The following is a 25,476-nucleotide window of genomic DNA, read 5'->3' on the forward strand; positions in this document are numbered from 1 at the left end:
TGCTTCACGATCAGTCATACAGATGTTTCTCTGACCATCTGTTCTGAAGTGAATCACCCCATTAACCGCAACCATGCTAACTTGTCTTGCACACAGCCATTCAACAATAAAAACGTTAGATGCATAATACTAGCTGTGAGATGCTGTTTTGGTAATTCAGCTGGGATGAGAGTTAGTCATGGAAACGGCTTAATAATATGGGCTGTCTTTCCCTTGATGTAGCTCAAGCTAATTAAGCCTTGTACCGAGCTACTCAGGTCTGTTTGAAGTATGCAAGAGACTCACTTTTATGGTCTGCTTTATGCGATTCAGTGTTTTCACATTTAATTTGAACATGTTTACAACCCAGGGACCTGATTATACAGATAGGGCCTCAGAGCCTAATGAAGACACACCTGCATTTACTTCTACGTGTTGATTTCCAAATTACTTGGGGGAGATGTATCTTTTACCTTAAAAATCAGAAAATATAGCCAACCGCCTGCTGAACAATTTTAATAGTAATCATCATTTTGTGCTATAAGTCATTTTGTGTGACTGATGTGTGATTACTTTCAGTTGATTTATAATTTTGGTAAGACACCTTTCTATAAGGTTTACAGACTTGTGATGCACGATACAAATTGGTTTTTATTGTGCTGTATTATTCTCTATAGAAATATGCTTGACGAACTGTTATGCCATCAACAATTTATATGAGATTCATTTTGAACGGGACAAATTGCATCTATGTGTTGATAATCACACATGAACTGTACAACTGGCTTTCAAGAAAATTAAGCCTATTCTTAAGGAGCATTTGGAGGAAGTTGAGAAAGAAAATTTAAAGAGAAATGTGGTGGTCCACACTGACCCCTACTGTTGATGACATGTTATCATCCGATTCTGTAAAACGCACACCCCTGGGCTACTGTGATGACTAATGTGTGAGCAGCAGGGTCCCTCAGCGACACAGGAAGACGGGAAGGTCACAGTGCTTTGTGTTTGTCATTTGTTTAGGATCGGAGTGCTGTGTGCATATGCTGCCAATCAAAACCTGAGCTCTCAGGTGAAGAACATACGGAGATTGGTCAACAGCAACATGAGGGACCTCCACACCTTCGCTAACGATACACCAATGGTGAGACAGATGTGTGAACATTTTCACTCTGCTTTGTGTCCTTAAGCTCCAACACCATATTAATGTTATCAAAGTAGAAACTGAGAAAATTTAGATTATATGCTGTCAATGTAAACTTAATCATTACATTCTCTAACAATACTGCAAATTAAATTCTATAATAAAACTCTAAATTGAACAGCAATTACTTTGCTGCTTGTGTTAAAGAACAGCTACTGGTTACGGAAATGTTAGCTAGCGTAATCATTTGGGTAAAGCGTGGAATAAAGGTTTAATCCTGGTCAATTGAAAACCAAAAAAATTCAAACTCACTCAACTGAGATACAGTATATCGTTCATATTTTGTACAGCCTTTTAAACAAACCCAGGAGCCCAGGCTTTTAATTCACACTTTTCTTGTTGGTGTGAAACCAGCAGTCTTTTGAGAACAAACGGTTTGTTAAACATTATATGTTTATGAAGACCGTTTTTATATTTTGTTATTTTCTCAATATTATTTTGAAAGATAAGATTAAACTGAGTGCTTGTTGGTGTCTATGACGAGACTTATAAAACTCTTTACTTCCATTTGTAAGACTGTGCTATAATCTGTTGTGTTTCCTGTTTGCAGCAAATTGATTACCTAATATCCCAATACGCCACAGCCAAGAACAAAGTCATCTATGACCTAGATAGTAAGTAGACCTCATCTGTGCCTTTGATAGTAAAGTAAGTGGACAGAAACAATTCCCTGAAAATCTTGCTCTTGGTCATATATCATGCTTATTATCTTAATTCACTGTGTCTACTATCCTTCACTTGTTTTTAAAAAGGATTTGTTAGAAAACTAGGTCTAGAAAGCTACAGCTTTGACTGTTATAGAGGATCCCTTGAGTATTCATCCTACTTTTGTGAAAGTACTGCAGGCAGCTCTTTTCCTGAAAGTTAACAACAGCAAAAGCAGCAAACATAATAAAGATATGGACTGCTTTCTTCTGTTGATCTGATGGTGCGTTCTTTACAGATATAGGTCCATTATTAGGTGGAAGGATACACGATCAGTTGGATAAGGAAGTCCATCCTGCCTTGGGCAGAGTGCTCAATATGGCTGGAGGTACGTCTGCATATTTTTCATTTCCTCTTGAGTTGCGATATGATCAGGTTATTGTAAGCTGCAAGCTACCGAATGCAGGTTACAGCTGCACCTCCAAATATTCTGTAAGTCTTTAAATAACATATAGAATATTGCCTTACTTACAAATATTGTTATTAAAAGAATAACAAAGTTGGATTATAACCCCATTAGCCAATTCTTCTGTATGCTGTAATATATAATATATGTAATATGACTGAAGATTAAATCACTTGTTAGGGTTGAAGAATTCTGCCCTAAAAATAAGAATGAGAAATGTTTTTGGGAATCTGATTTCAATATTGTTTGTAACTATTTAAGGTAATTGAGTTAATAAAAGATGTAACCTGTAATTATTATTCAGATTATTTTTTAATCCATATATTTCATGCTTTTTTATGAAGTGAAAATCGAGAGAGCCATCAAAGGTAACAATAACTCAGTAACTGGACAATGACCCACAATCCCTTGACCCCTGACCTTGTGAACTTTGACACCGGTGTTGCTCCCGTGATTTGTTCCCTTGTGATCTTTCATGAGCACTTGGACCTATCTAAGCATCTTAAATGAACAGGAACCAATTAATATGTTAAAACTGCAGTATGCAAAATCTGACTCTGGTGACCACAAATAGCAGATAAAGTCTGATGAACTTCACAATACAGAAATGATGTAAAGTGATGTCAGCTAAGTGACACTTCTTAAATTCGGTCTGCTAGCTTGGTTTGGATCCAGTGTTTAATTGCAAACTTTAAAGGAGAAATGTTTTCTTAAGGTCAAATTCACCACCTGCAGAATGCACAGATGGTTTTGCTGCTAGTGCTGTCACCAGATTGACTATTTTTATGGGCAAATGTGAGTTCTTCCATTTACATATAACAGATTCCCTTTCCATAAAAAGTCTTGCCTAGTGCAGTTTTAAGGTAATGGCATCATCAGATCTTGCCATAACCCAACGCAACATCAACCTGCACCTGGACATCTCCCTTTGTTCCCAATTGTGTTCCCCCACTGTAAAAGTGAGCATTACAAGTTGTGTTTGTGTTACCAGTCCTATTACTTTAACCAGTTGTTTTTCAAAGTACAGCATACTCAGATGTCATTTAGTCAACCTTTTGAACATTAAACTATAAAAGTATTATTTTATTGAGTTACTTTATGTTTAACAAGCAGTTGTATTGATGTTTGTTTTAACAACAGGGAATATACAGGCTTGTAGCACAACAGAAACAAAGATGAAATAGCCGTCCAGGTGCAAGAATGCTCAACCAAAGATGACTATGTCAATACAGTTTGATTTTTAATGTTTGTGTATTATTGTGTTTGTACTGGGGTTGAGCCGCACAATCAGGAGAATATCCGGTACAAATACTGTTTTTAATCAGATGTGAAAACGGTATGCTTTTAGCATATAGCATCCATCTGTGTTGTCAGTTCCTCCAGTAAGGCTAAGCATTTAGCTATGTGATAGTAAACACAATGTTTCCTCTCCCGCACTCTTGCATCTTTTATAGCAATGTTCAAGGATGCCAGTGTTTTTGCATTCTTCATCCTGTTTTATTTTAAAAGTCTGCTGCAGGCAGTGGGGGGGAAAGAGTTAGTTACTAACAGCAACCATTTTTTATTGAAGAAGCAAATTTACATTACTCATAGGATTCCTGTTTGGTTATTGTTCACCAAAAGCTTCTGGCCGGCAGGCAAAAGAGATTCACACAAGCATGTGAACTCACCACTGATACACTCAAAGTGCCAAAAACAATATCAAACACCGGGGCTTGGATCTGAAACTCCATATGATGTACTCAGTTCAGGCTTAGTCCTTACAATGAGAGCATACTTTGTATCCTGTATAAGTCTGTGCTTTTGTGCAATATTAAACAGACTTGTGCTGTCCATTTGCTGTGTATGTTGATATCAAAATCCACTTTTATACTAGCCACTAAATCGGTTTAATTGGTAAAAGAAAAGGTTATTTTAAATGTTTATACAGTATGTCTCAGTAATATTGAAAAAGAATATATGTATATTTTACAACTCTAAATGTAAAAGTGCTACGCAGTCTGGGACTCGTGAGGGGAAAATCCTTTTCTGACAACTGATTTAATTTAAAATTTTACCTCAAAATATAGGTTAGACAATGAGAAAGTTTACAATGTAGTTGTGTAGATAAGACACTCCTACACTCCTCAAGTGCCGCTCCTAAACAGCTCGTATCCCATTTTTCTACTTTTCACATTTTTGGAGGGAAAATTATGTTGAGAAAGTAGGGATGGGCAATATATCAATAATACATAGAAATCAATATAAGAGGCTAGATATATCGTCTGAAATTTTGGATATAATATCCTGATATGACACAAGAGTCGTCTTTCCTGGTTTTAAGGCTGCATTACAGTAGAGTGATGTAATTTTCTGAACACACCAGATTGTTCTAGCTGTTCTACCATTTGCCTTTACCCACATAGTTATTATATTAACATAACTTATGTTTTTTATCAAAAATCTCATTGTGTGCATATTTTGTGAAAGCACCAATTGTCAAACCTACCATTTAGCCACAATATCGAGGTATTTGGTAAAAAATATTTGGATATTTGATTTTCTCCATATCGCCCAGCTATATAAGAAAGTCCTTTATTTTAATTGGCCTTCACATCCTGGTGTTCCCCACGTCACAGCTACACCATCTACGTCCAACCTCATTTATTTGTCTTTTATTTCAGCCATGCGAGAAACCAAGGAGGCCCTGGAGAACGTCAGTGCGGGTCTAGAGGTACTGCAGGTAGGAACAGGGAAACTCAACTTCAACCTGAGCCTGGTCCGGACCAGTATCAACCGCACCCTCAATGACCCAGGCTGTCATGACGAGGAGTCAGACGCCACCTCTGCCCAGCTGTGCCGCAACATACGTCAGTCTCTGTTCCAGCTGCAGATCAGCGCCAACTTCACACGGGTACAAAACTGAATGCAAATTTGACTTTTTACATAAGTTCTAATGCACATTTTCAACTTTTTTAATATGTGTTGTGCTATTGCTTCTTAATTAAGCTACTTTTCAAAGACAATGTTTTCAACCATTTATCTGACAACTTAGTAATAACAACAAAATCTGGGAAGTTGTGTCTCAATACACTGATTTGGTATTAATGCATGTTAGAAAAGGTACAGGAATCACTGAATGTTGACCAGGCATTGTTGAATAATGATAATGTATCAGTGTGTATGTATACTGTAGCTGTACTGTTTGTTTATATTTTAGCTACCAAACGTGAATGCTCAGCTGGAAAAAGTGAACCATGTCATGAAAACGGACCTAAGTGCTATCGTCCAGAGGGTGAGCCTGGACCATAAATCTTATAACATTGTTGTCATTGGCAGTCTGTAATGTCAATGGATCACTGGGAGTTATTTAATGTGCTAGTGGCACCAATTTCCCTCTACTTGTAGTCTACTTCTGCTTCAGTTAGTGATTTGCAACATTTTACAGAATGTCTTTGAATTGTCATTTTGTTAAAATAAAAAATAACCTAAAACTAAAAAATTGACTAAGAAAATCCATCTTACAAAACGTTTTTCTTTTTGTTCCCACAGGGCTACTCTTCTTTAAACGACACGCCACATACGGTGATTGAACAGACCGGAAGTGTTGTCGAGAGTAAGTGACATTTTGCACTTTTAAAAAACTATTTCCTTACACTTTCTCACACAAATAAATCCACTCTGTACATGTAAATAGTTTCTGCTGTGTGTACTACACTAATTGATTACATGAACCCCAACTCTAAGCCAAATTCGGTGGATTTTAAGTTTCAACCTGCACTTAGAATAACATTGCCATCTTTCCGTGGGGTATCATTTAATACTAATCAATCAGAAATAAGACAAACCATTAAACATGAGCTTGTTTCTGGGTATTGATTTGAAGTTTTACTCAGTGTTGCTGTCATCTTTTTAAATTTTTCAGGTATATTTACACAGGCCATTTATTAAAACTGATGGAATTAATTGATGGATCTGTCTCTCAGGTGTACAGAGTTTGGTGGAGGACATTGGCAAAAACATCAGCAGCTATTCCAAGGTATTCCCTGTGCAGAGTTCCCTGTCCAACTTCACTATCTTCATTAGCCATGTCCATGCCAAGATTGAGGACTACTACCCTGAAATTGACAGAATGGACTTCTACAGGTAAACTGGCCTCCTATAATACCTATCAACTGTAAGAGAGAAAAAAAGAAATATACCTGTAAACTGTAAAAAGTGTAAATACTTTATGTGGGCACTGTCTCGATGCTTGACATTTAGCTTCATGCTCTCTAACTTGTCCAGACTCTTTTCACAAGCTACTATAAAAACAATGTGTGCTTTATAAATTGCACTTTGGCAATTACAAAATATTCACCCAAAACCGGATAAGATGGATGGATGGAAATATTCATATTATTTCTACATTAGTTAAGTTTAAATAGTGCAGTAGAGGGAAAGCTAAGTTGATATACAGTATTAGTTGTTTTAAAGCTTTGTATTACATTTTTCTTTTACGTCATTTGCATATGTGCTCTTTTATAATAATGAGTAAGCGACGGGGCTCCACTGTCTTGCTACTTTAGCGTTAATTGTTTAGCTTTGCCTGCTGATTACAGGTGGATTGGCTGTATTGCTCTTTGCTGCATGGTGGTCCTGGTCCTGGCCTTCAACTACCTGGGCCTGCTGTGTGGCACCTTGGGATATGACAAGCACGCCTCACCTACAACACGAGGCTGCATCTCCAACACAGGAGGAACGATGCTTGTGGCGTGAGTCAACCGCCAACAAGACAGGCTCTGTCAGTTTCAAAAGTTTAAACTGATATTTAATAGTTTAATAGTCTTAAACTAGACTATTAACTGTACATGATACATTCTTAAAGTTCAATATTTGTTTGCAAAACACAGATAACGTTGTTCAAAAAAAAGTTATTTTTTTTACACAGTATGAAATAGCTTTCCACAAGTTGAAAACTTATACAAGAAGAAACCATTTTTTGAAAAAACGTTCATTTCTGTGACTTCCTCACCTCCAATCCACCCATTCTACTACTGCTACACCATTATTTCTTATTGTTCTGTACCTGAGGGCCTGTCTGTCTTTCTCCATAGCGGCGTTGGATTTAGCATCATCTTCTCCTGGGTGCTGATGGGAGTGGTGACCAGCATCTTCCTGGCTGGAGGAAACATGGAGAAACTTGTCTGTGATCCCTTCCACACCAAAGAAGTCTTCAAGGCAAGTAATGAGTCGCCCTAAATGTAACAAAACAAACAGGAGAGAAATATAAAGTAAATCTCAAGTAGTAACTTAATTTGCATTTCATACATAACTTTTTTGTTTGTTTGATTGTTCCTTGGACTTAAACTGCATCAGTCCATAACATTCTTATACCTAAACCCAAAAATGAGCATTTATGTCAGTGTCCCTTGGGTGGGATTGTGAAAATGGAAGTTGCTCTCAGTTATGGGTGGCATGCTGTTGTTTGCATTAAGTCTGAACCTAATTTTGCCTCAAGTTTACAAAGCAAAAATAAAACAATTTGGCGATTAGATAAAGTTTGTCTTTTTAAACAAGTGAAACAAGCTGTCAAATCTTATTTTATTTAAGGAGTATCAGAACTCTTGTTTGATTTTATTACCGAACAATGAATTACAGAACTTGTAATGAAAATACTTGGAACAGCATGGCCCGTCTTCTGCAAACAGAATATTACGTGGAATATACATAGTATTCACAAGGATAACTTTAAACTTTATTCTAAATATTACGTGGAATATACTCAGTATTCACAAGGATAACTTTAACCTTTATAACAATAATTCATGGAATCATTTTATAAGCATACATGCTTCTTTCATTTACACCCTAGTTGATCCTATTTGTTTCCCATTCAAATGATAAATCACACATCCTCTTTCCGGCTGTCTGATCCTCCAGGTTGTGGACACCCCATATCTAGTCAACCCAGATTGGAGAAACTTCATCCCTGGCTACATGTACAACGACTCCGACCTAGAGCTGACTGCAGAGAGCTTATACAGGCAAATAGAAAATTAATTTTTATTTCTTTAGGTGACAGCGTTACATCTGCCTGCCCCCTTTCAGATTAACGCTTTGACAATAACAGCCTACTCCACACCGTCTTGTCTGCATTTCATATTTAGATTTGGTTACAAAAAATGATGATGCTGTTTTTCACATTTTGCTTAATGTCTTGTTTTGGTGCAGGCGGTGAGTTGGGCATCAAGCATGCAACTAAATGTTTTATTTCCATTGATGGGGATGCAAATGAGAGAGAGAGTTTCTATTGACCTTGAGAAGCTCATTAGCATCATTTTTATACACTTTCTGCACTGCGTTTCTTCAGCATCTTTCTCAGTGGTTGCATCAGCTTTCATCATCTCCTTCCAGTGAGAAGCCGCATATTATCTGTAACTGGGATAGCCTAGCTCCACTCATTATATTTCCAAATAGAGCAATTTTGTTTCGACAGGTCTTTGTCCATTAAGAAACAATGCTCAGTGCTAATAATGTCTACATTTTGACACATTAGAAAATAGTCCAGGCTTTTGAGGAACATTACACTGTTTTCTATCAGGGCACATGTCAGCGTGTCATGTACTTCCAGATGATTTCACTTGGTGGCAGCAAATATTTACACTCTGACACTTTTAAGTTGACATTTCTCTCTCTCTCTTCCTTTTTCTCTGTTATATCTGTATGTATGTGTGTCCTTCTTAGTACTTGCAAAGAGAACAAAGGCATCTACTCAGCCATGCGTCTGGACAAAGTCTTCAACATCTCCTTGTTCCTGAACACTACAGTGGTTAGTAAACTCAAGACACACACCATAAGGAGCATTCTTTCATACAATATGTTGCATGGACCAACTGTGGGTGTTTGTATAGATTTGTTTTCCTTTATATACAATAATTAAACTAGGGCATTGTGCTATCATTTAACTAAAAAAGTGTCACAAATAATTCCACAAATTCTGATGTCAAATGTTTAGACAATATACTTTCCAATACAATTATGTGTTTAAAAAAGCACTCAATAAGGGAGCTCCCTGCGGTACTTAAGCCATTTTCTAGGATGAATGTATGCTAATTTTCATTTAAATTACACTCTGTACTATTCTTCATAAAAAACTATTATGGCCTGTTAATAAACAATAAATCAATGAAATGTAATACATGATCAAATCAGGGTTAAGAATCATTTAGTATGCATGTAGCTCTATGAGCTAACAGTGATAGAGTGTCCATGGCTGCAGCCTCTAATTAGCATTACCTAATGATTTCTTTGCTGCTAAAACAAAGTCTGTGATGTTGACGGCAGATAGCTTTAACATGCCATGGCCCTTACCTCAGTGTATGCCTGAAACATTACACTGATGTAAGTTTTTATTTCTTCTTAGCCCTGAGCCAGCAACTTCTGCCTGCCTAAGACAATTATTTGTTTGCCAGTTGGCAAGACTGTCTTGGCTCCCTTAAGCCAAGAGCTGATATGTCCCATGCTTCATCCGTTTCTCCACGTTGGTCATTTGTCTTTATTTAATGCCTGTACATATTTTATAAGTTTCCAAACATGTGACACCCTACCTGACATAATTTCAGCAAAAATTACTATGGGCTAGTTATTGTACCACCTGCACCGTCTATAGTTTTAATTCTGATAAGGCTACCTTAAAACATACAAAATAAAAAGGACACTTGAATACTGCCTGGCCATTCTACATAGAAATGTTCCCTTAGTCCTAGTAACAACATGCATTTTATTCCCATGGTGAAATTTGATTCTCTATCAGGTCACTGATGGCCTAATTCTTAGATTGCAATTAACCTGTGATTCAAGTTGGTCACTCAAAAAGAGTGCATCATCTTGATTGTACCGTTTTGTCATTAACACACAGTACAATTTTTATCAGACCCACAACATCATTCTCAGAATTAGGAGGAATTATAAATTAAATTAAAACACATCTAAAAGTAACGTTATTCACCAGAAATACTGAAATTCCCAACGTCTTGATAGGATAACATTAGGTCTTCAATGAATAATTATTTTTGCCCATTTATGATGTACGCTGATCAAGGGTCGAAGTTTATTTTTACCAATCCATGTGCTGGGACAGGGGTGTCTTTGTAGAAGTCCACACCACCTACGAAGAAAACGCGCACACACACACACACAAGTTTTAGCTAATTATCTCTACCACAACATCTGCATAGTAACTTGCTAGCTCACGGGCAACGTTACCAGCCTTTAGCTAGCTAGCTAGCCAGTTTTTAGCTGTTAGTTTACGGCTAATGTTGTGCTAAGGTTTACCAGCTAACGAAGTTTTCCTAAATTATCTGTTTTCCAACGTTATACGCTAAACTAGCTTGATACATTTTACTACTACAGAATAACATCTTTTTGTGACATTTCACATGACTGTCAAAACATGACTTGAACATTGATTTCATATTATATTAATGATTTTACTAACCATAATTAACATAGTACAACCGTTGAGCACACTTGATAAATTAAATGTCGGTCCATCCACGGCGCCGAACCACGACAAGTTAAAAGCATTGACAGTTAAAGAAAAGGTTAGCCGTGCGTTCACACCGCCGCCGACTTGAGCTGCAAAGAAGCTGTGGCCGCCCCGCCAAGGACGCTTGTCAAAAAGTACAGGGAAGCATTTTGAGCTTTGGCCTCTTTAACATGGCGGCGTGCTCGGTTAGATCATGGGAGAAGCTCACGCAGACTCTGCACGGTCTTACACTGACACAAGAAACCTTTTATAAATTACATTTATAACGACAGGCTTTGTGTTGTTAACTGGTCGCAGCGGTGTCTGTTAGCAGTTAGCTCGCTCGTAAGCCGCAGGAGCGTGAAGGTAGTGCACGCTGCTTCCAAATTAGTGATCCGTGCAGGCCTTCACTGTGAACTGACTGTTTAGAGACTATGTGGCCGGCAGGCGTTAACTGGTCCCCTTTAAATTGATTGGTTCTTTACTTTAGGGAGCAGCGATGCCATTGGTTACTGTTTTTCCAATCAGATTCCTTACAGTCATTTCGTGGCCTAGATCTGTAAATGATGCACTGAGTAAAATAGGTGCCATTCGTTATTAGGATTTTATTTGCGCGAAATTGGCTTCAATCTCCAGATTTATACATTTTTCATTTAGATATAATATATAGAAAAGATTATATAAAGATATATTGTTCATTGTGACCGGGTTGGCTCAGTGGTGGAGCAGGTGCACATGTACTGAGAGGTTTGTGTCTCGATGCAGAAGTCTAGGGATCGAAACCAACTGTGATGATTTCCTGCATGTCTTCCCTTTTTCACACCTAACTTGTCCTGTCAAAAATGAAAGGCAGAAAAGCCCAAAAAATGTTGTTAAAAAAAATATTGATTATTTCTGGGGGAAATCCAACCCATTTGGGAACAAACAATGTCATTGGCAACATTTTTTGTTGTGTTCTCCTAATACTGCCAAAAAAAAGCAAACAAGCATTTATAGCGTTTTTGAATTATTGACACTTAAACTTGCAGTCATTGTAGAAATATTGCTTCAAGTCTGCCCAGCGGAAACTGTTTACCCTCTCGGGATCTATACAAAGTTAGTAGAAATGTGAGTTTTGCATTTCAACTTGTTTATTTGTATAGCAATTTTCAACAATAAGGCAATACAAAGTGCTTTGCATAAGTCATAAAAGGCATTTAGACTACTTATAAAACAAAATACTAAAAGGAAAGGATTGTGTGCAGAAATGCAATAATAGGGACTGCAATTTCCAGTTAAAACAAGGAGAAACTTTGCACACAAACATCATTCTAGTGGGATATGTGAACTTCCATCCAAACCACATCTTTAAGATCTTGGCCATCCTAGTGGCAACATTTGTTTTGCATTTTTGTTTCCCTTTCATTATGTTAACATTTATGTATTCTTACAGTAATTCCACTGTACACAGAACTAAAGATGTAAATGACCAGTTTGTTTAATATGTCACACAGCTCATGTACATCCTCCTCACTACATATTTGGAAAAACATTAGATTGCATGGATTCATTTTGGTTGTTCATAATAAAAGCTTTACTAACAGAAATACATAAGTGGAAACCTTTGTGAGTGATGTTTGATGTAGGGTAAGTAGGGATGATTTGAGAATCAACACAAAGTGTAAAAATGTAACATTTTAGCTCACATATTATGTGTATATATATATATATATATATATATATATATATATATATACATATATTTCAAGCATCTTATCAAAGCTGTTGCTATATTTTTGTGTTTGCAGTTTACCAAGGATGTGGTGAGTCATCTGGACAGCGTTAAGCTCGATCTCAGGGCAATAACCCTGTTAGAGAAAGAGGGGAAGCAGAACCTTCTGGATTTCTCTGAAGCAGGGCTGTCAGAAATCAACTATGCAGACTACCTGGAAGAGGTGACACACAAATATTACATTACATAACCATTTACTCCCTAGCCTACTTTGTGTGTATCTTTCATATTTACAGTTACTGTTCCCTGGTTCACCCGTTTACATTTCTAGCATTGTGTACATTTGTTTTTTGCACCTTATTTTTATTGTTTTATTTACACTCAATATATTTGCACTCTTTTCTACTTTGTACAGCAACTGCTGTGCAACAGTTACCTTCAGAATAAATCAAGTTCTATCTTATCTATTCAGAAACAAACTGAGCAGACCCATAAGTATGAAGGGACACACAAACACTAAAAATATCCATGAATAAAAATAAACTTAAAGGGTCAAGCAGGCACACACACATACACACATTCAAGAACAAAGCAAATGAACAGAAAACACACACAAAAAAACAGGAACAAATACATTCTCACGGTAGATAAATATGATCTGACTGAAAATTTCAAAAAATAAAGATAAAAATATTCTTTGCGATACTTTACTGTGAACTGAACCAGTTAGATTGCGGTTTGAGGTTTTATGACATCGGTTTATTTGAGTTAGCTCTTTATAAATACCAGTTTATTTGTAAAATAGCCGTGGAAACAATAATAAGACAAATGCCAATATTATTGTATTACAGTTGTACTTTAATTGGTATGTTACTAACAATAGCTTGATTAAACAGCCGCCTCCTTGGCTGTCAGTTAACATATAGCAGGCAGCCACCTAACAGGAGCTGTGACGTGACATTGTTCAGTGGGTTCTGTTGAGGATCACTGAAGCCCGATTATCCAAAAGTAATCTTGCCAAGGCAAAGAGTGTGTAGGAATAAGCCATGACTTGACATTCTTTGTTCTCTCCAACACTGCCTGTCAGGTTCCCTTAGATTTATTTCCTGAGAGAATGAGAGAGAGCGAGAAAGAAAGAGAGAGAGATAGAGAAAGAGAGAGAAAAAAAGCTTTATGGACTCCAGTCAAGTGTACCACCTGTCCTGAAACACAGTTCAGTTAGTTTTTAAACTGAGTCAGGCCCGTTTTTGTATTGTAATGTAATGTTACTTTTTCTAACTTTCCTGTATAATAAATATATGAAATGAAATGAAATGAAAATGCGTGTCACTCCCCGATGTCAGTCGAGTGCAGATTTGAGTCGCGCATGTGTCACTTTGAGACATCTGTAATGTGAATACAGTAAACATGGACCTACTTGAATAAGTTTGTCCACTGCTGGCTACAAGTTAGCATCAATCACAACAAAGGCTGTCAGTTGAATGGAGTTTTATGCTAACGTTGAGAAATGTTTATTATTTCATGGATTTCACAAATTTTAGTATGACATGTTATGCTGTAAACCATTTAAATCTGAGCATGCCCAACTCACATCTGCACTCGACTCACATCGGGGAGTGACAGTGTGTTCTGAGGCAATATTTTGACCAACTCGGGGAGACTGATCGGTCCAACTGCCTTTTCTGCCGAGGGTCAGCCATCTGGTTGGTACGTCGAACGTCTTTATTCACTGTCATCATTCAGTGGGATTTTAAGATGTCTACTAAACAATCAACTAAAATAAAACGGCTTTATAATTAAGTGGCAAATAATGGACAGTTAATCTAAGTACTTTCCTCCAAACATTACTGCTAAGTGAAGCATGGTTATATGATTTTTTGTTTTTGCTTGCTTCAGGTCAACAAAGGGGTCACTGTGATTGACCTGCTCACATTTGCCAGAGAGCTGGAGGCCCAGACAGATCTCATGGTAAGAACACATTGGTGCTGTTCTGGCTGATATACAACATCCACAGTGTTGCCTTAGTTCACGGGCTCATCATTTGATTAACTTAATTGAGACAGTCTCTGGGAGCAATCTGACTGCTCCACCATGCCTTCAGGGGGTTTCAGGAAGGTAACACAACATATTTTGATTTACCTCTAAATGGTGACTCCTTTAAGGTCCTTCAGAAGCTCAGCTTAATTCACAGTAAGGGTCTACACACAGAACAGGAGAAATGCAAACTATTTTTATTAGCCAGCAGGGAAACAATAAATAACTTCTCTGATATGACTTGTATTGTTTATGGGCTAACATTTCCTTCAACACCGTGATAAATGATGTATAACCCAAATTGTTTCTTTGCCTGTTTGTGCACTTTAGCCCAGAGGTGCTCTGCAGACTTCTCTGAAAGGCCACGTTGGTACTCTGCGGCAGATCCACAGTCAACAGATCATCCCCATGGAGCAGGCCATGGTAATGCCTCATTGTGTGTGTCTGTTTTCAGTCCAGATATTCATGACAGGCTAGACTCTTGGTTTTTGGGTTAGATCTTCTGTCTAGTCATCCCCTAAAGAAAAACATCCACCCTAAACCAATAAAAGAAAACTATGCTAAAACAGCTTTGTACTTTGCATTCGTTTGGTTAAATCTGTTATTTTTAGATTAGGAAACAATGACTTCCAAAGATAAAGAAGGTTAAGGGAAAAGACAAGACAAGATTTTCCCTTTATATACCGTAGTACAATGGAGTTAGTAATTTATTCCCAGGGTGTTGTGTTTCCTGCACAATTCAACTAGACTTTAAAGCTACCCGATGCATAAATGTATACAAACAATGGATCAAATGACTGTTTTTAATGTAAAAGGTGTCACTAGTATGGTGGTTCCCACTAAACTACTTGCTTGGCACCAATCAGTAGAAACAGATGCTAGCTGGTGAACATAGTTAAGCATTTAGCAGCTAAAGAGCCAGATATTTCCCTTAGGAGTTGGTAGAGATCAAAAACAGAGCTGGAAAGAGAGTGAATATTAGACTTAAATTTGTCAGATGGCCAGAAACACAACTCTTAATCAATAAGAATGTTGCTTTGTGTGCTTGATCTATAAATAAGCAGCTGTTCTCCATATTCAAAATTCATACGGTGATGTCCGTGTTGTGTTTACAGCTTGTTGCACCCCAAGTGAACAATGCAGGCTTAAAGAATGTCAACTCCAAAATGTATTTTAGGATATCTATGCTCAGAGGAGAGGTTGTGATATGCTAATTGGTGTGTTATCCTAGTGCTAATGCTTATTGAAGAGCAGGGTATCTTCCCTGACGGAGAAAACTTATTTCAGTGCTTGACTGATCATCAGCAGAGTGTTTTTGATCTAGGCGTGTGTCACATCATGTCTATGAAAAACAAGTTAAATATTCAGTTTTTCTCTTGAATAACACCAAGGATTTAAAGCTACTAGCAATTCAAACAGGCAGTGATGCACTTCAACACAGCTTTTACAAAAGCTTTTTATGTTTTTCTTTTTCCACTTTCTACTTCAAGAAATATGTTAGAGCAAGGGTAAGCTGAAATGTCTCTACCCTGTGTATTTAGTGTCCCCATTCATTATTTGGAACATTAAGAGATATTGTATCTCACAGATGACAAATAGTTATCTGAGAAAATATAGCTCATTTTGGGTGATATTGTAGGATATTGTGTGTGTGTGTGTTCTTGTATAAACATTTACATAACAATCACATACTCTAAGGTGTTGAACATGAAGGGTTTTGTACCAAAATATTACAAAATATCCAATTCAAGTAAAGAAGTATAGGTTTAATTTAGTAATTCATCTGGTAACTGTTCCATCCTATACTTTGTGGATATTTAATTTGGAAACAAATTCTTCAGCATGCCCGGACTGAAAGCCAAATATTGTTCAAGTGTTGTTCTTGCCTGGTCTCCCTTTGTGTTTCACTGGTGTAAAATGGCCCCTGACTGTATCCCCTGACCTTTGAGATTGCTGGTGTTAACTTGTGCTCTTAAATGTGCTCCCTTTTAAAGAGCGCACTGAACCAGAGTATAAGGTTCCTGGAAAGAACAGCCTCAGACCTGCCAGTAAGTAAACCAGCACTTTAATCTAAATCTGAAATCCACTCTAAACTTAGATTTAAACTCAAACTGATCAAAATCTCTCCTGTCTCCTCTGCAGAACAAAGTTTTAGCAGTTCTCGATGCCATCGAAGCGGCCCAGTATCTCATCTCCCAGAATGCTACACATTTAATCAATCGGGTAACTCAAGGGTCTTTTGCTTTGTTTATATTCTCAATGCAGGACATTATCTGTATCTCACATTTTAATCTTCCACAGGAAACCGAAAAATACACAGCAACCATTGTTGGCTACTTCCGTCAATACATAGAATGGGTCAAAACATCTGTAAGTGTTAATTTGTTGAAGCTTGTTTAAGATTACATGGTTCTCACTTTCACTTCAGTTGAGTTCAGTGTTGACTTATATGTGTTCAGTCCAAAATTCATTTTAGCCAAAACCAAAAACTAGTGGCACACAGAGAGTTACCTACTGACAAAAACACATTTGCATGTTGGAGTAAATATAGAGAAGATGAATATAACAATTACAACCTCTATAAATTTGAGGAATTTGCCTTGTGGCTTGTTGGTTTCTGCTAGTTAACTTAAGGAATTCAAAACAAATTATAAAGCTGTTTTGTTGAACTCAGAGCTGTCAATAGAACATTTTTATTTTCATTACATTTTTGTTGTTTTCCGAATAATTCAAGTACAAGGATCTATTGTGCAATGTGCAGTAAAAAAAAAAGAAAGTACTGTAGCATGGTAACACATCAAGTTTTCATGTTATGAAGCAGCAAACAGAATTTAACATACAGAATAAGGGGGTGGTTTGACTGTTGATATACATTGTGTACTCCTGAATCTGTTGTGTGATGGTTAATGTTTATTTCATGCTCTCTGCAGTTGGTGATGGATGTTGCACCGTGCAAGCCCTTCAGCAACATGGTTGACACGGCAGAGATCATTGTTTGCAATTTTTTGGTCGACTCCATGGTAATTAATTTATTGCTTGCAGTTTTTTGGTCTGTAAATAATCTGATATTAGGGATTACAGGGATATACACCCAATTTAAACATGAGTGGGATTGTGTTTTAAAGGGCCAGAGTGGTTGGCCATAGCTATGTGGGTCTGTGTACTGTATACCACAGCCGATAACTGTAGTTTATTTGGGTCATATATCTTCTTAAATATGCAACATCTTATGCAATATCTTATAATAATCTTATTAATGCAACAACAGTCACACAGTACATGTCACGTCTTTCACAGCTAATATGAAACACACCGTTTGTGTTCATAATTGTGGACAAAAAAGCCACAGCAACAGTTGTATTAATGGGATATATTTTTCAAACTTCAGTAGATGTAAATTACATTTCGCACAGTGATAAACTAGATAAAAAATGTACAAGATATGGCCATACAAAAAGTGTGACTTCAAAAACTTTTTCAAAACAGGGATGCAGCTAATGTTTAAATTTATTAATTGATACATCTCCACATTCTTTTCTTAATTAATCATTTGGTTTATGAAGTGTCCGACAATACTGTCAAATAGTGCATCTTTTAAATTGCTTGTTTTGTCCAAACTACAGTCTGAAACCCCAAACAATATGTAATTTACAATCAAAAAAGACAAAAATGAGCTGAAAGTCCTCACAATTACTAACTTAGATCAAGATTGGCATTTTTGCTGGGGAAATGATGTAACTGTAAATGGCCTGTATTTATATAGCGCTTTTCTAGTCTTTACGTCTACTCAAAGCGCTTGTACATAGTACAGGAACCATTCACACACATTCATACACTATGTTCGGGGCAACCGTAAAAAGTGCCCCCTGCTCATCAGATACACACTCACACACATTTACACTCCGATGCGCAGCATCGGGGTTAACTCGGGGTTCAGTGTCTTACCCAAGGACACTTCGACATGGGAATTGCAGGGCCAGGGATCAAACCACCAACCTTCCGATTGGCAGGCGGTGAAACTGAAATTACTTCAGTGATTAACAAAATACCTGTGTATCAATATTCTGTCGCTCTACTAATCGATTAATGGGCTATTATTTCAGCTCTTTTCTTATTTAGTATAATATTTCAATTTAATTAATTTAATTAAATTGTAAATTTACCCTTGTGGGATTAATAAAGTATACACTAATAAAACTATACATTTTATTATTTCCACAGAACACATTCTGGATGGGTATGGGCTGCAGCACTCTCTTCCTGCTCCCGAGCATCATTCTCGCAGTAAAACTAGCCAAGTACTACCGCAGGATGGACACAGAGGATGTTTATGATGAGTGAGTTTTAGTACTTTTTATTCTACTACTATTACAACTGCATGTACTCATATTTTATAGTTTAAACTTAATAGAATGAGATATGATATCCTTATATATACAAGACAGTACATAGTCATTTCAATAGATATTTAATGGTTGCACGACATCCTTCTTTCACTTCAGCTTCTTATTCTCTACCTGCAAGTAATAATCTAGCTAGGCTGCGAATCATAAATTTGTACTTTGCTAATTCAAATCCTACTTAAGGATATGAATAGTAAGTTTTAGATAAAAAAAAAAAAAAAGAATCATTTCAGGGGTTCTTTTTTGTCATAGTAGCTCTACTGGTTTATCGTTGATTTATTTTCTCCTTCCTTTTCTCTTCCTTGTAGTTCCTCTGTTTCTGGGACTTGGCATTTTACTTTGTGATAACCATTTCTACTATTTCCATCTTTCATATCTTTTATTTTATTTTGTTTCATTCCTCTCTGTCAAGCACTTGGCACTTTACAAAGAAACTTTGACGCATTTGGAAATTTATATATTTCTTTTTCATGGACTTTTTGTTCACTCATTTGGCTTTACACAAATACAATGTAATGTCTCGGTCAATGGCGTCTCTTGTCGTGTGATCTGTGCTGGGTTACAACTTTCTGGTGCATTTCTATCGCTGAGCATTTCAATAACAGCTTTATGTTTTTTTTTTGTATCTTTATAGCATTGAGACAATTCCCATGAAAACGTAAGACATTTTACCCACCTCCCTCCCCCTTTCAACTTTTATCACTCTGTGCTTTTCTCTGGATCTTGTACATAGACTTGTTTACTAAATTATTGGTGCTGGTTTACGTTTTTAAGCTTGGAATTGCTCTTATGGGTGGATGATGTGGCTTCTTGTTGTGTGCTACCTTAAAAGAAGTGCCCCTTACCTTACATGAAGGGCTCTTGCAATCATTACCTTACAGGCCCACCTGTTTTGTAAGATAGTGTAAATATAACACTGTGGTTTATACAGAAGAAATATACATGTCACTTAACATTCTTGAAAAGTCTGACTACTCAAAAAGGAAGCATTTTTACTCTAAAACTTTGATCAGCATGTCTCTCACATTACATTTTTCATCCCTTTTTTGCATACGGTTGTATATTTTGTTTTCAGTATGGAAATTGGTAATAATGGTTATCATAGTGAGAGCTCACAAGGTATCCCAAATCCTATGATGACAAGGTAAACATTCAAATACTCCTGTTATTGCATGTTATTGGAGGTGGAGGCATGCCAGGGGACGTGGGCTTTTTCACATGCATGATGACGTGGTCGGACAACACTGCATGCCTTTGAGGGAGTTAATTCATTGTGTGAACACACACACTGAGACAGACACACAGACATAATTAGAAAGTTGACAAGTAATGGTAGCTTTATTTCTGAGAATTAGTTAAGATGATTGGTACCACTCTCATGTTTGTGCATTAAGTATGTATGAGTTAAAGCCAAGACAAGCCTAGTTTAGCATAAAGACTGGTAGCAAGAGAAAACAGTTAGCCTGGTTCTGCCTTAAATGTAAAAAAAAAGTCTGTTAACAAACACCTCTAAAGCTTACATATTTAAACAATGTACAGTATCTTGTCGACAAGACACAGGAGGCGAGCATAGATTGTATGCTTCATTTGGCCCGCCTCAGCTTCATCCACGCTCCACCTCTTGCCCCTTTTTCGCCGAGTGTCAGGTAACGTCAGGCATTGCTAAGATGGCAACGGGTGGAGCCGCCCACTTAGGGCTTCATTTTGGCTCTTCAGAAACCTTTGGGTGACATCACCAAGACTAAGTTCATGTTTATACAATCTAAGCCAAATATCTGCAAAATGAATTACATTGCTATCAGCCCTAGTTCCATTTTATATATTTTCAAAAAAGCTTTGCTGAAATACAGTCTCGCAGATGTACATTTCTTTATGCTAAGCCAAGCTAACCATGTTCTGAACTAAGCTCTGTATTTAACGCACAAAAATGACCTTAATTTTTGCTCAGTCTGTCTCGAGTTAATAATTTTGCTGCCATTACTTCTCCATCTTATTGCCAAATGGTCGGCTTTGTGGTTTTGGGGAAATCTACTATATCCTTAACCTACTGCATGCTCTGTGTGCGCATTGGGATGTTAAGGTGGAATGAAAAATCTTCTTGTTCCTTCTTTTCATTTAGAGTCAGCCAAAATCCGATGAATGTACACCTGATCATTTTGTTCAGAGAGAGGCAAGCATGTCAAGCTTTGGTGTGGTGCCGTGAATGCTGCTCCTTTGATTTTCTTCTTAATCTAACAAAACGTCTAACTGCATGTTATGTTTAAGTTGCATTTTGACGAGGATGCGTTTGGACAGCCAATCTACTGTAACAGAGGGTATAAGAAGAGAGCAAAACAGCTACACCAGACATCTTTACATCCATCATATTTTATACCTCTTGTGGAGTTCCATTCCAAAGAAAGCTATCCAGTTATTTGAGTGACTGACAGTTTGTGGTAAAAACTTGAAAACTTTTCAAAGTTATAAAATCTAAATATTTAGTGATTACCTTCTATATTTTTCTTTAAATGGATACAATATATTGGAATGAAACTTACAAATCACGGTCCAAAAATATTATGCTTTTAATCTATGACCTTTATTGACCTGAAGCTACTGAAACACTGACACTTCATCCTCCTATTTCTCTTTCTGTAAAGTGACAAAAGCAGTGAAGTCACATTTTCGCATCAGGAATGAGTAAATCCAATCTGAAAGCCAGGAATTTCAGTAACTGGTGAAAACCCTTGCGTCACTCATATTGATCAACAACCCCATTAAACCGTACTAACATGAATGTTATTTTGTGCTTTCAGACAGTAAAATATGTTACTCATTGCCGCTTTAAGTGACCGTACAGTTTATCCATCTTGATGTTGATGAAGCTGTTCTGCTCTCTGCCTTGTGAACCGCTCATCCTGCTTCTCTTTGCAAAATAAAAGAAGAGAAGTAAGCAGCGGTTGTTGAGTTTGTGTCTGTGGCTGTTAATGAACTGCATTGTGTATGTGTTCCTGTGTCACTAGCATCCCTACCTATGACACTATGAACAGGTTCCCACGGGCCTCGGCTCCTCCGAGGCACATTGACTGGTGACAGAGAGCTGGCTCTTGTTCTGGCTCCTGAAAGGTACTGAAAACCTGTGCAGCAGACCACTGTTTCTCTAACGCCGTTTCATTTAATCTCTTCCTTCCAATCTTGAATCTCACTTTTGCACAGCTGTCATCTGGTCCTGCTGTTAGTTTGTTGTCACCACAACCATCCATCTCTCTCCTGTTTTTTAATCTGATTTCTTTTTACTTCTTTTGTAACCAAACTCTGTAACACTTCTTTACAGCTTGTTTTAGGGCTTTTCTGCTCATAATGACTTTGCAGGAAAACCATCACGGTGAGAATTGCTAATTTTGGAATCCCTAACAAACTATAAATGTCTTAGTATTTATGTCTGACTACTTGTGACTGCTTAGTCTGTGTGCTGTAGAGGAGAGAAGCTGTGCTTATGTGCTTGTTTTAGTCTTTCTTTGATGCTTCTTGGGATTAACAAACAAACCAGTCTGTATTTAGGGACATGTACTTTTAAAAACATAACAAAATGCCAAGGTTTCTCCAAAACGATATACAGAATTTGGGAATATGGGTTTTATTAACTGGAGGGAGATCCATTATTTCTAAAGGAGAGCAAGTTGTATAGGAAAATTAAAACATTTTTCATTTTTTCAGTAGCAAAAAGCACCATACTGTCTTTGAAAACCCTCCATGGAGCTTCATAAAAGACTTAACTGACTGCATTCTTATGCCTGTTATTTCACAAAACAGCCAGAGCTGCATTAATCTCCTGGGCCATTAAAAAAAAAAAAAAAGCCATGGCCGTACATTTTGAATTATTCATTTATTATTTCATAAATCTAATTCACTTTTCTCCAATATTTGCCTTCCCAGTGCCCTTGAAAACAGAAACTAAAATACACCATAGTAAGTATGTTTTCCTTCTTATATTTTCTTATTTAAGCCATTCCATTGAATGTGTTGCTATTGATCCAACAGCAGAATTAGCTTTTTAGATTGATAGTCAGGAATGCAATGGTTCAGGACTAGGCCTGCACGATTATTTGTTATAAAATCGCGATCTGAATTCACCCGGTTTACAATTAAAATTTTTAAATAACTTTTTTGGGACTTCGATTCATATTTAATTTTACGAGCCAACTGCAGAACAAATGCTACTACTTTCTTCTGTGAGTTTTAAACATAGACTGTATAACTTGTTATTCATTTTAAAGCATAAAGCTCTACATTGAAGCCTCTATGTTTACAGCCTACACTACAATAAACATTATACTTTGTGAGAAAAAAATCATGGCAGAGAATTAGGTTATCAATTCTATGATAAAAAATTGTGATTCATATTTTTTCCCAAATCGTGCAGGCCTATTCAGGACCATTGTTGTCAAGGTGTCCATTTAACAAGTAATTCACTCTTCTATCAAGTCTGAAAAAAGTTTGAAGATCAAAAAGTCGGCCAAATTATAGTTTGTAGCAATTTCACCTGAATGGAGAATCAGTCTAAAAAAAATTGGTGAAATGGTAAAAAAAAAAAAAAAGTTCGGAGGTGATTTGTATTGGAAACAAGTGAGATTATTCCATCACACTAAAGTTCATTTATTTAATTTCAAGACTTCAAATGGAGGTGGCTTGTGTAGTTTCCTGACATTATTATGTAAGAGATGATTGACGCAAAAAGCAGAGTAGAATTTAAAAAAGAAGTAGAAGTTGTACTAAATTGTTACAAAATAATTCAGTATATTTAAAATGTACTAATCAAAACTGTTATTTCTTTCCATCTTTTTTTAAGCGGTTTGTTTCACGAGCCCATGGACCAGAAGAAGCTCAATAAAAGCTGGTCTCTTATTACAGGAGAAGAACATATAAAACCCTTTGGGTGTTTTTTTTTTATTTTAGCAATCAACTCAACCTCCTCAACCAAGCAGATTAAAGCCTCATGCAGTTACCTGCTCCCCCCTCCAGGAAACTCTGCCTGCAGGACATCAAACTATTCTCCCTAAGCATCAATCTGAGCCAGGCTTGCTCTGCTTTTTTTTTCTTGAAGGACTGCCGTGTCGCGTTTACATTGGTTTGGACACAAAACCAACCTGAAAAATATATCAGCAACAGGACATGACAACAACTGTGATGCCTGTTCATATTAATGTACGTATTTGTGCTTAAGAAGACAGTGGCTGAAAGGTCATTTGAAGGTCACGGTAAGCTGCTAGAGGAAACTTTCTTCTGCACTCAGAATGGATGTAACACATTCAACACATGTTAATACTAAAAGTGGGAAAGTCTGTCATTACATCTGCAAAGCAGAGTTGCAAATTAACATGAAATTCAATGTGTTGAAAAGCACTGTTGGTTGGGAGTGGCTCATCCTTTTTCACTGCAGCATGTGTGAGTTGGTATGTGTCAGTGTTCTTTAATGACTGAGAACGGGGTGATTTGAACAAAGATAAAAAATATAGGAAGAGGACGGTCCCAGGTGGATTTGTGTGACTAATATAAAGAAATTTAACATCACTTAAAAAAAAAAAAATGTTTACAATATTACAATACATCCAGACATCTTTGTTGGTTTTTGGGCGAATTGCAAATTACAGGTTGCCTTTCAGAAGTATATTTTCACACTGGTTTTTGACAGATGTGCTCCATTTCAAAAGGGAAAATCCACCAACTTACACTAACACTATACATGATTTTTAAATACACCTCTTTAAGTTTTTTATAGCATATACATTTTTATAGCATATACATTTTCCCCTACCCAGTGTAATCTACTTTCGTGCCAGGTATTCATTTCCTACATTTCCCAGAATGCATTTAAACAACTCTGAAATGATAATAAAAATAGTTATAGACATTAATACGAATGCATGTTCAAAGCACGGCTTGTTGCTGCATTCTGATTTAATGTCTATGTCCGGGCTGCTTATTTGTTTTAACATGGAATAGACTGTTGGCAGTCAATTCTGACTAAATTTTTAACCAGTAGTTCTTTGCACAGATTGATTTATTTTAATGGGTTTTGACACCTTACAAAAAGAAAAATCACAAAGATTAGAGAACTCAGACAACAACATTGTATGATGTGCACAACAATTTGTTTGAACTTTTTCTTTCCTTGGGAATCATCTTCGGGACCATTCAGATTTATCCTTGGAGCATTTAGGGAGCCTCACCCACAGTTTATGTACCACTGTTTTAAAAAACTAAAAAGCACATATCTGACCACAAATCCTGCCATCAAGATTTGGCCATTATTCCCAAAAATACATCACCAAACAGCAAAATCCATCAACAAACGCATCACCAAATACAATTTTACCTTTAAGTGTTTGAGGTGGAATTTCCCTTTAAGTCGAAGCATAACTTCCTAATATATCAAACACTATGACAAAAATATCAGAATTATAGATTGAGTTCACTAACAGGACATTTTTACTGAGATCTTTCTTGCTTGCTTTTCATAGTGATGGTAAGTTTAAAGTGGAGAAATACTTTCTCAAGCCAAATTGTTAT

At 36.8% G+C, this 25,476-nt stretch overlaps 1 protein-coding gene across 38 annotated transcripts in view; it reads left to right on the plus strand.

The window, feature by feature from the left end:
• The window catches only part of prom1a (prominin 1a), a 73,489-nt gene extending 49,003 nt beyond the window's left edge, over window positions 1-24,486 (plus strand). For 2 of the 38 annotated variants that reach the window (XM_034884452.1, XM_034884455.1), the window contains 22 exons: window positions 1,000-1,120; window positions 1,731-1,794; window positions 2,124-2,213; window positions 2,636-2,659; window positions 4,955-5,184; window positions 5,491-5,565; window positions 5,823-5,886; window positions 6,257-6,416; window positions 6,872-7,024; window positions 7,367-7,490; window positions 8,193-8,296; window positions 8,997-9,081; window positions 12,567-12,713; window positions 14,387-14,458; window positions 14,855-14,947; window positions 16,015-16,032; window positions 16,519-16,572; window positions 16,667-16,747; window positions 16,826-16,894; window positions 17,455-17,544; window positions 18,746-18,861; window positions 23,756-24,486. In XM_034884452.1, the coding sequence (XP_034740343.1) occupies window positions 1,000-1,120; window positions 1,731-1,794; window positions 2,124-2,213; window positions 2,636-2,659; window positions 4,955-5,184; window positions 5,491-5,565; window positions 5,823-5,886; window positions 6,257-6,416; window positions 6,872-7,024; window positions 7,367-7,490; window positions 8,193-8,296; window positions 8,997-9,081; window positions 12,567-12,713; window positions 14,387-14,458; window positions 14,855-14,947; window positions 16,015-16,032; window positions 16,519-16,572; window positions 16,667-16,747; window positions 16,826-16,894; window positions 17,455-17,544; window positions 18,746-18,861; window positions 23,756-23,966 (2,245 nt within the window). In that variant the 3' untranslated portion in view covers window positions 23,967-24,486. The other 36 variants (XM_034884456.1, XM_034884463.1, XR_004658364.1 and 33 more) reach the window with 35 other exon arrangements.
• Window positions 24,487-25,476: the final 990 nt, after the last annotated feature.

Source organism: Etheostoma cragini, chromosome 10 (genome assembly GCF_013103735.1).
Source record: "Etheostoma cragini isolate CJK2018 chromosome 10, CSU_Ecrag_1.0, whole genome shotgun sequence".
NCBI lineage: Eukaryota > Metazoa > Chordata > Actinopteri > Perciformes > Percidae > Etheostoma > Etheostoma cragini.